The 11,432-nt window shown below is 43.6% G+C and overlaps 1 protein-coding gene across 2 annotated transcripts in view; it reads right to left on the bottom strand.

Moving 5' to 3' along the window:
• Window positions 1-342: 342 nt before the first annotated feature.
• GALNS (galactosamine (N-acetyl)-6-sulfatase) overlaps window positions 343-11,432 on the bottom strand; it is a 33,769-nt gene continuing 22,679 nt past the window's right edge. For both annotated transcript variants that reach the window (XM_063437242.1, XM_063437243.1), the window contains one exon: window positions 343-873. In XM_063437242.1, the coding sequence (XP_063293312.1) occupies window positions 787-873 (87 nt within the window). In that variant the 3' untranslated portion in view covers window positions 343-786. The remainder of the gene's footprint in view (window positions 874-11,432) is intronic.

The following is an 11,432-nucleotide window of genomic DNA, read 5'->3' as shown; positions in this document are numbered from 1 at the left end:
GTGTCCTGAATTCTCACCTTTGCAGAGGGGACTTGCCAGTGTTTACATAGACTGATCTCTCCCGAAAGGGCAGTCCAAATCTGATCAGCATAGGATCCTCTGTAACGGCACATATACGATAATGTGCGTTTTTCCTGAGTGAGAACAAACTGAAGAGCAATCTAGTGAGCTTTTACCCAAATTCTGTGTTCTCATATATTCTGTTTTTGAATGACCTGTCTCATCTTCAACCAAACCCTACTTATATTCGTTTGTATTGAGATATATAGAAATATAAACATGCAACAGAGATCCTACACAATTGTAAATAAGCAAGAGTTCAGTTCAGAAGTCTTTTACAAATTAAATTACTTTTTTTTTTAATTTAAAAACCTGCCCAAGAGAATACAGAAGAACGCTGGTTGTCCACATCCTGGACAAAACTGCAACCAATACAGACAGGAGAACCGTTCTTTACTTCTGCAGAATGGCTGTACAGTGGCTGGAATGGATAACCGTTCTTTAATTATGTAACAGTTTACGTGGGTGTCGGGCCCATACAACAGTCCTTTCCGTCAGTCATGACTGTATTTCCAGTGTCCCTCCAAGAATCTGTGAGATGCAAAGCAATGCTGGCATTTGATGCCGCTGCACATTCTAAACATGGAATTGTGGGAGTCCTTCTTGCTCCCCTACAGCTGCAGTTTGATTGGTGGAGAATTCAGAGAGCATAGCATTGGTTATATATTGCCTGTAGCACAGAGCTTCAATGTCCTCACTCCACCCTGACCACATGTAGACCATCAATCAGTGAGGCCAGACACACTTCCAGGGCTTAGACTCCGGTGGGGTTAGACATTTTCCCAACTTCTCACATCCAGGAGGGGACCAATTCTGTCAGAGCAAAGGAAAACCATCAATACAACTGGGGGGAAGTAAAGCCATTCTATTACGTGCCCCTAACATAGCAGGACATCAAATATGGACTACCGTGTGCACTTTTCACCAATACTGTGTAGATATGATTTGAAGATAAGTCTCAAAGTCAGCCCGCTCAGAACAAACCAGTATCTCCACATGTGAGTGCCTGTAGCCCACGTGGATCTGTCCGATAGATTAGCTCACATGCTTAGTGAGGCAGACAGAGTTAAAAGTCCATAGCTTACAAAGACCTGATGTTTCCATTAAATCGGATCTTGTTTCTGTTCACTATTAAACGTCTTACATTAATTCTGTATTTTTTTTTTTTTTTTTTAAATATTATAACATGCCCCATTTAAAAACCTTTAACAAAAGATTTGAAAAACGGCAAATGAAAAGAGAGCTGTTCTCTTCTGAATTTAGAATATTTATGGAACCATTCTGATGTAATATTTCCTACCACCCCTGCTGCTTGGCTGTTCCGCACTCTACAACTCTTTTAAGAAGTATTTTTTGGGGCAGCCCATAAGCCTAGGTCTCCTTGTTGACGCTATCAGCACATGCTTTTACGAAAACCCTTGCCCAACCCCTTCCTTGCTCAAAGCTATACATGTTTAGTGATCTCAGTGTACTGTAATATGTATTAGAATGTAGACCTGGCGTAATTCTAGTGAGAGTTTCTGAACTTTTTACAATGTATCTTTCGCAAGACGAAATCTCTAGAAATAGATAAAATATTCTAGGAGAGATTTGACACGGAGATGCAGGTTTTATCATACAGCTATCAATTCCACACGCTCTCTGGAGTTATTTCAATGGCATTGCCTGGCACCACATAGACCTGGCACATTATGTAACTAAACAGGGCAGCATTAGACGTGAAGGTACCAGGTGTGTGGCCATACAATGCAATGGTAGCAATTCTACTGAAACGTGATACACCAGTCGCTTGTCTGCTTCGTTACTATTGGGAATGGAGCAGAGTCGTGTTGGGGAATCCAAACGCACCCTTTGATTACACTGATCTCTCTTCTACCTAGTGGTTTTCAAAAGGTTTAAATCTGAAAAAGAGTACCCGGCCACCAGCAGCCTGGTCCCCTATCTAGTGAAATAGTCTCTGCATTAGCAGTCACGGGATCCTCAATCAATCAGTGTTAAAATTATTAAAAGAGGTTTAACCCTGAACAGAGGGAAAGCTGCAGGGAACTCCAGGCGCCATAACCACTTCAACAATATGAAATGGTTATGGTGCCTAGTGTGTTTCTAGTAATGTATTATAATACAAAAAAGATGTATTTTGTAATCTTAACACTCCCTTTAAGATAAAGAAGTCTCTACATTTATACCGTTATTTTAGGAAAGAACAAAAAAAAAAATCTAGATAGCATTAAGAAAGAAAAAAAACTATACAAGATAAAGCATGACCTGCTTTGGGACACACATCCAAAATGTATACAAGGGGACTGCTTAAAATGAACCGCTGCTTCCGCATGGGGTATTTTTAATAAGCATCCGGAAATACAGGTAATGTGGACCATTCAACTAGCTGAGCCTCATGGGAAGTGTAGTTCACAAGATTCGGAGTGCCCAGGCCGACCAATCATTGTGGTATAAGGTTTCTCGTAGTGTAAGAATGACTAGATGTAGAAGTGATGCGAATGGAGAATGCGTACTGCATAGCTATAAAATAAAATCATTAACTGTCTGCTTGACATCTTTTTTCAAACGGCCCAGGGTTAAAGGGGAACATCTGACAGCACTTTGACCCATGACACAATCTGTGCTCCATCGTACAGCACAGTAATAATTTATCTCTTTTCACATTGTAATTAAAATGACAAATGGGAGGCCAGTGTGCAGTAAAAAGGGATTCCCAAGTGGAGACCATGATGTCAAATCCACATCTTGCCAGTGAGTAAACATTTTATTGATCACCACGTCTATAATATTAATGTATAGCAAAGAACGGAACATTAATCAATACAGCATTTACCGTAATATGAAAACTGCCGGAGCAGCAAAAGCTATTGCCAGGAGAGGGCGCTATAGGCCAGTTTAGAGAAGACATGGACAACGACAGACAAAATTGGCAGACAGAGATGAAAGAACAGACATGTTTGAATACAGGTATGTCAGTTTACGAATCAGCCATTTTTATTCATACACCTGTGCTCAGGTATGGATATCTGGTGGTGGACTTCAAAGAAATGACCACTGTTCTAGAGCTGGAGTATTTAAAGGGAGACTACCATGATAAATTCTGTTTTGATGGTATATATTATTATACACTACTTTGAAAGTCATAATGGCCATAGCTTCTTAAGTTTAGAATATTTTAATTACCTTCTACTGTGATGTAATTCCAGTAAAATACAAGTTTAGCAGGCTAAGATTGCCACAAGGCATATGTATGTATATGTGTTTGTAGTATCAGTTGGTTAATTACACGTAGCTAAGATACTGTCATCACTGTACTGACCAGGTGCAGGAATGTAAGAACTGGAATTACGCGTCCCTCTCCTTTGTATCAGATGAGCCACGTGGTTAGACCGGATGGATGAGTTTAGACTCTATTCATTAAATAGGTTAAGGGTATGTGTGGGTGTAGTTAATTGTGGGAGGAGCTACAGTGCTATATAAGGAATGTACTCTATGTATTCAGTACTCAGACTTTGCTGTATTTTGGTGACGCTAGTCCCTCTGAGTCCCGATCGGTGATCCAATAAAGAATCTCTTCCTTCCTGAAGAAACCTGTGTCCATCTCTCTGTGCTTGGCTTCCGTCAGTTTCTCCGGTATCATTTGGTGCATTGGCCGGGAAGCTCATCGTTCAACGGTAGCTGAGAGGCAGAGGCGTGAGACGGTCTATCTTTGCCCACGTTCTCTACGGCTGCACCCCTGAACTTCTGCGTGGACCTCCCTTCGTCTCGGCGCCACTGGTCTGTTGTCCAGGAGATCATCGGCCTCTACGTGAGAAGTGCTGGGGTGTCCCCGTCGATGAGTGTGAACTCAGGTTCAGGAACGAGGAGGTAAGACAACTGCTGTTTTAGACGGCAGGACCCACTAGGGGTATACCGATTGTGCGGTAGGCCCAAAGGGGTTTTGAATCTGTGTATCTGCCCCCTCTGTCGGAGGGAAGGAGCGAAGGCGCACCGCTCGATCGAACGCTCTTTAGTCAGACCGTTTGATTTGGTTAGTCAGGCGGGGTCCTGGTGTAAATAGCCCTAGCCGGACACCGGTGTCTTGTCTAGACTAGCGTTCTAGGGTGTATATTACGTTCGCTAGGTCGGAGGGACCGGGAGACTAAGCGGCGCCTGTGTAAATTCGGTTCGCTAGTTCTCATCCTATCTGGGCTAAGTGGGAAGGCGTGTAAATTTGGAACCCACTAGACTTTTGATAGTACGACTAAGAGGCGCCTGTGTAAATTCGGATCTCTAGCTCGTTGTATAGTGCGACTAAGAGGCGCCTGTGTAAATTCGGTTCTCTAGCTCGCTATGTATATGTGGTGATTGGGCAGTGTGGCTAACCAAAACGGGTGTATATAGTTTTAGGTAGTCCATTCAAGGTACTGGCCAATAGTTTAGTTGGGAATTGTAAATGTGTTAATGATTGTTTAGTAAAGTGTATATCTTGTTAGATAGCGCGAGCTCAGCCGTCTAGCGAGAGTGTTAATAGTGTGTTGCTGTATTATAGTGCACGGTACCATAACCCTGTATATTTACTGACACTGTATAATAAGTACTAATCATTGTCGTCCATTGCATGTTTAACACCATAACCACTAATAATTGTATTGTGACCTTAACTTGTGCTTTGACCTATGCTAACCGTACTGTAACCGCTATTTGTAAAAGACGATGTTACTGGGGTGTGTTATAGACGGGTAATTCGTATATAGAGAATTATAGCGTGGGTGACTGTGTAGTTACGCCAAAGGGCATAATATTGATTATATAGTGACTGGTGTAGCAGCTGTGTGTGTATGGGAATTCCCTGAGTGTTTATTGTTATTGTGTACGTTTCACTTGGTAACCATACCACGTGGTGCTGTTGCCAGAGGAAACGGGTGTGACTGTTGAATAGTACGCGTGTATAGTAATCGTTGTCGACGACGTTCCACTGTTAAGTATGGGTGCGTCGCAGTCAACGATTCCGGATCCCTTAGGATGTATGGTTAAGAATTTTAAAAAGGGATTCAAAGTTTGTGATTTTGGGGTAAAGATGTCTCCTGTACGTTTGGTCACTTTGTGTACTAGGGAGTGGCCTACTTTGGTTGCGGCATGGCCGCCACGTGGCAGTTTGGATCCAACTCTGGTACAGCGCTTACACGTGGCTGTATCAGGTAGGCCTGAACTTTACGGCCAGTTTCCTTATATTGATTGTTGGAGACAGGCCGTAAATGACTCGCCAAAATGGCTCCGGACATGCCACGAGGAACAGTGTCGCCTCATGGTAGCTAGGACTTGTTCGTCCACTAGGGCTGGTGTTAGGCCCATTTTGGACACGCCCCCTGAGTCCGAGATCCCTTTGCCGCCCCCTTACTTTCCGGTAAGAGGAAGTGACGCAAATACAGGAAGTCCTGTAACCCTTCCCTCATTACCCTCATCCACTTCCGCTTCCTCCTCCAGTACAGGATCCACCCCCCCTCGTACTAAATCTCCCCTTCCGGAACCAGAATCCACCCCCATTAGAAACGAATATCCTGATTTGGCGCCACTTCAGACTTCCGGTCAAGCTTCATCTAGCTCGGCTCGAAGTGTTTTATTTACGACCTTTTCCCAAAACCAACCTCCCACATCCCCATACCCTATATCTCCCCGACCGGAACCCATGACTGACGCTTCCCTACGTAGCCCCATCCAAACCCGACAGTTGACCGGTGCCCAACAATTGAGACACTATCAGATGCCTCTTCGCTTAAATCCCGGGTCAGCTTATATCGATGCCGCAGGTCAAATGGCACACGCTGACCCTGTCTTCGTATATGTCCCTTTTACCACAACCGATCTTTTAAACTGGAAGAAGTGCTGAAAAACCGGTTCTTAAAAGTCGACTCTGTACATTGGGAGGCCACGTAGTAAAACACCAATTCCTTTATATGCCTGAATGTCCAGTCCAATTGCTGGGACGTGATATGCTATCAAAATTACAAGCGCAGATTACGTTCCTACCAAATGGAACAACATCCTTAAAGTTTAATGGACCTTCAGGTATTATGACTTTATCCGTACCAAAGGAAGAAGAGTGGCGACTTTATACAGTGTTGACTAGCCAAAACCCTAGGAGTGATGAGACATTGTTTAACATACCAGGAGTTTGGGCAGAGAACAACCCACCAGGACTGGCCCGCAATATTCCACCAATAAAAATTGAACTGAAACATGGGGTTTATCCAGTGAGCCTAAGACAATATCACATTCCGCAGAAGGCTAAGAAGAACATCCAATCCTATCTGGATAAGTTCATACGGTATGGTATCCTAAAATTCTGTACTTCCCCCTGGAACACCCCATTGCTGCCTGTTCAAAAGCCCGGTACAGATGAGTATCGACCTGTACAGGACTTAAGAGCAGTCAATGATGCGGTTGTTAGCATACATCCAGTTGTACCCAATCCATATAACCTGCTTGCTTTAATTCCGGGCGGGGCTACTTACTTCACAGTTTTAGACCTCAAAGATGCCTTCTTTTGCCTCCGAATTGCCGCAGAAAGTCAATGTATTTTCGCTTTCCAATGGGAGAACGCTGTAACGGGCTCAAAACGCCAAATGACTTGGACAAGACTGCCCCAAGGGTTTAAAAATTCACCTACCCTATTTGGTTCAGCCCTAAGTCAAGATCTATTGGATTTCGAGTCCATCCCAGGAGAGTGTGTATTGTTACAATATGTAGATGACTTGTTGATAGCAGCAGTTACAAAAGAAATCTGTCAGCAAGCAACGCACGATCTACTACATATTCTCTGGAAGGCAGGATACAAGGTGTCCAGAAAGAAGGCTCAGTTGTGTTTGCCAACTGTCAAGTATCTAGGATTCCATATCTCTGAAGGTCAAAGAATTATGGGGCCAGAGAGAAAAGAGGCTGTCTGCCAAATACCAATACCCAAGAATAGAAGACAAGTGCGAGAATTCTTGGGGGCAGCAGGCTTCTGTAGGATATGGATTCCCAGCTATGCGATACTGGCAAAACCTCTGTACGCAGCTATCAAAGGTACAGAGCACGACCCCTTCCTATGGACCCAAGAACAGCAAACGGCATTTGAAGATGTGAAGAAGGCTTTGATGAGTGCCCCAGCATTAGGTCTACCTGATCACACACGACCATTCTACCTGTATGTACACGAGCAAAGAAGAATGGCTGTGGGAGTATTGACACAGTACTTGGGATCATGGCAAAGACCTGTTGCCTACATGTCTAAACAATTGGATGCAGTGGCCAGCGGACTTCCACCTTGTCTAAGAGCCGTAGCTGCAGCCGCCCTGCTAGTAGCTGAAGCCGATAAACTCACTCTGGGTCAAGAACTTTATGTACGAGTCCCACATGCAGTACAGACGTTGTTGGATTACAAAGGAAATCATTGGTTTAGTAACAGCCGTATGACCAAGTATCAAGCAATGTTGTGTGAAAACCCAAGAGTGCATTTAGAGACTGTAAACACCTTAAATCCAGCTACCCTTTTGCCGCAACCTACTGAAAGTCAACATGATTGTTTGGAAGTAATGGATGAAGTATTTTCAAGTAGACCAGATCTTCGTGATTTTCCCATCCAGAACCCCGATGTTCAATATTACACCGACGGCAGTAGTTATGTGAAAGAAGGGATCCGCTATGCAGGATATGCAGTGACAACAATAGACAAGGTGATAGAAGCTCGGCCACTGGCGAAAGGAACATCAGCACAAAAGGCAGAATTAATAGCACTAACACGAGCGTTACAATTGGCTGAAGGTTTAAGAGTAAATATCTATACGGACTCTAAGTATGCGTTTTTAACCACTCATGCCCACGGAGCTTTGTATAAAGAAAGAGGACTACTGAATTCAGAAGGCAAAGAAATCAAGTACGCAGCCGAAATCCTACAACTATTGGAAGCAGTGTGGGAGCCGAAAGAAGTCGGTATCATACATTGTCGAGCGCATCTGAGAGGAGATGGTGATGTAACCAAGGGAAATCGGATGGCAGATAGTGCAGCTAAGCGTGCTGCTGAATCAGGAAGACAGGAGTATGTGGGGCATATAGCTGCTCTTATACCAACTCCACTGTCCCAATGGACTCCAGTTTATACAGCTCAAGAAGAGGAGTGGTTAAAGACTGAACCGGGAAAGTATTTGGAGAACAAGTGGTATCAGCTAGAAGATGGAAGAATAGTCATTCCAGCATCACTAGCGGTAGAAATTGTCCAAAATTATCACAACGGGACACATTCTGGGAGAGACAGTACTGAAGAATCTCTCAGGAAACATTTCTACATACCAAGATTGTCCATCTTGACTCAGGCCATTGTACGCAGATGTGTAACGTGTGCTAAGAATAATGCAAGACAAGGACCAGTAAAGCCACCAGGAGTTCAGTTTATGGGGGGACTCCCCATGTCCGATCTACAAATAGACTTTACAGTGATGCCTAAATCGGGTGGACATCGTTACCTGCTGGTAATTGTGTGCACCTATTCAGGCTGGGTAGAAGCATGTCCTACTCGTACAGAGAAAGCAGGAGAAGTTGTGAGATTCCTGCTACGAGAAATAATACCCCGATATGGACTACCCTGTTCTATAGGATCGGACAATGGTCCAGCTTTTGTTCATCAGTGCCTACAACAACTGACTCATATGCTTGGTATAAAGTGGAGGCTTCATACTGCATATAGACCCCAGAGTTCTGGTAAGGTAGAGAGAATGAATAGAACTATAAAGAACCAGTTGGCTAAAATGTGTCAGGAAACCCAACTTAAGTGGAACGTTCTCTTACCCATAGCTTTATTGCGAATCCGCAGTACCCCTACCAGAAGGATGGGCCTCTCTCCTTTTGAAATCATGTATGGGCGACCACCTCCCGTACTTGGTAACTTAAGGGGGGACTTGAGTCAGTTGGGAGAAGGAATTACCCGGCAGCAGGTTGTAGAGTTGGGTAAGACTATGGAGGAGGTACAGAAATGGGTACAAGATAGATTACCTGTGAATATTTATCCCCCTGTTCATAGTTATCATCCAGGAGATCAAGTGTGGATTAAAGAGTGGAATAATGTACCGTTAGGGCCCAAGTGGAGAGGTCCTTATGTTGTTCTTTTGTCTACCCCTACAGCAATAAAAGTAGCAGAAGTGACTCCGTGGATACATCACTCCAGGGTTAAACCAGCAGCAGTCGATTCTTGGCAAGTTACAGCAGATCCAGAGAATCCCTGCAAGATCCGGTTAAAACGCACTACTCAGTCGGAGTAACGAGGAATTATTGTGGATTACAAATTTTATTGTTACAGGTGTGAGTGAGAAGGCCATAATAAAGCCTGTCCGCTTACCATCACATAGTGTATAAGCCAGGAAAGTCTCGAAGGGACACCTGTGAAGATGAGCAGAACTCCATTCCCTGCAGCCCCTCACATCCTGGAAGCTGAGGCGCCATCGCACGGACGAAGACTGAGGATGACGGCGAAAGATGTGCTTTTGATAGTGTTTATTTATATGTGTTTTTATATTCAGGAAGGTAGAGGTACCGACACTCCTAGCTGTGAGGTATGCATTAAGACTACGAGAACAGGTAACCATATTTCCCAAACCCTAATTTGGCATTCACAATACGAGTGTAAAGGAGATGTATCGAGATGTAGATACTTAAATATAGATTATAGTGTGTGCCATTTAGGAGTAGGAGAACCTAAGTGCTTCAGTCCGGAGTATCAACCTCGTACAATTTGGTTGACTCTCAGGAATGGAGATCCTCAGGGGACCCTAATTAATAAAACGGTGTTAGAATCCGTACATTCTTCGGGTGTTCTGCTATTTGATGCGTGTAAAGCGATATCGAGTGGTAGAAAGCCGTGGAATGTATGTGGGGATCTTAGATGGGAGAGGACGTATGGGTCTAACGATAAATATATTTGTCCCAGTAGCAAAAATAAATATGTAAGTCCTAGATGCCCAAATAGAGATTATAACTTTTGCCCATATTGGTCTTGTGTGGGGTGGGCAACTTGGGGACAGACAGTAGACAAAGACATGATAGTGACTAAGTTGCCGACTAGCCCTTATTGTAAGTCTATGGAATGCAACCCAGTCCATATACTCATTAATAACCCCGACAAGTTCTTAGATAAGTATGGAAATTTATTTGGGTTTCAAATATACGGGACGGGTTTAGATCCTGGGACATTATTGTTTATAGGAATAGAGACTGATACGGTATCCTCCCAGACTCATCAAGTATACCATTCCTTTTACGAAGAGATGAGTATAGATAATAAGATCCCCCATAATGCTAAAAACCTGTTCATTGACCTAGCTGAAAGTATTGCCGGTAGTCTTAATGTTACCAACTGCTATGTGTGTGGAGGTACTAACATGGGAGACCAATGGCCTTGGGAAGCAAAGGAGGTAATGTCCGGTTCTGAGGCAGTTGACCAACTAATATCTACACAAGCCGATTATCATTTGAGTGTTAGAGGTAAATCTGAGTGGAGATTAAAGACCTCCATCATAGGTTATGTTTGCATAGCAAGGAAAGGAATAATGTATAATACTTCTGTAGGAGAATTAACTTGTCTAGGGCAAAAAGCTTATGATGATGATACAAAGAATACAACTTGGTGGTCGGCTTCAAATGTCTCAGAACCATCTAACCCGTTTGCTAGATATGCCAATTTAAAGGATGTGTGGTTTGATCTATCCATCACATCTATTTGGAGAGCCCCAGCAAATTTGTACTGGATCTGTGGTAAGAAAGCCTATTCGGAGTTGCCACAGGACTGGGAAGGGGCATGTGTGTTGGGTATGCTCAAACCATCCTTCTTCTTGTTACCGATTGAAACAGGTGAGACTTTAGGTGTTAAAGTGTATGATGTGAATCATAGGAAGAAAAGGGGACCCATAGAGATAGGCGCCTGGGAAGATAATGAATGGCCTCCCCAGCGTATCATAGATTATTATGGGCCAGCCACGTGGGCAGAAGATGGTACCTTTGGTTATAGAACCCCAATTTATATGCTCAACCGTATTATAAGATTACAGGCGGTGGTTGAGATTATTACTAATGAGACCTCACAAGCGCTCAATCTTCTAGCGAAGCATAACACCAGGATGAGGACAGCAGTCTACCAAAATAGATTAGCCTTGGATTACCTTTTGGCAGTAGAGGGAGGTGTATGTGGGAAGTTTAACCTAAGTAATTGCTGTCTTCAAATAGATGACGAAGGGCAAGCAATAGCTGAGCTTACTAGCCATATGGTTAAACTAGTGCATGTGCCTACTCAGGTATGGAAAGGGTACAATCCAAGTAGTTGGTTTGGTAGCTGGTATGAGTGGTTTGGAGGGCTTAAGGCAGTG

The sequence above is a fragment of the Pelobates fuscus genome, chromosome 12 (assembly GCF_036172605.1).
Source record: "Pelobates fuscus isolate aPelFus1 chromosome 12, aPelFus1.pri, whole genome shotgun sequence".
NCBI classification, from domain to species: domain Eukaryota; kingdom Metazoa; phylum Chordata; class Amphibia; order Anura; family Pelobatidae; genus Pelobates; species Pelobates fuscus.
The sequence above is the reverse complement of the archived record's forward strand: the minus strand, read 5'-3'. Positions and strand labels throughout refer to the sequence as shown.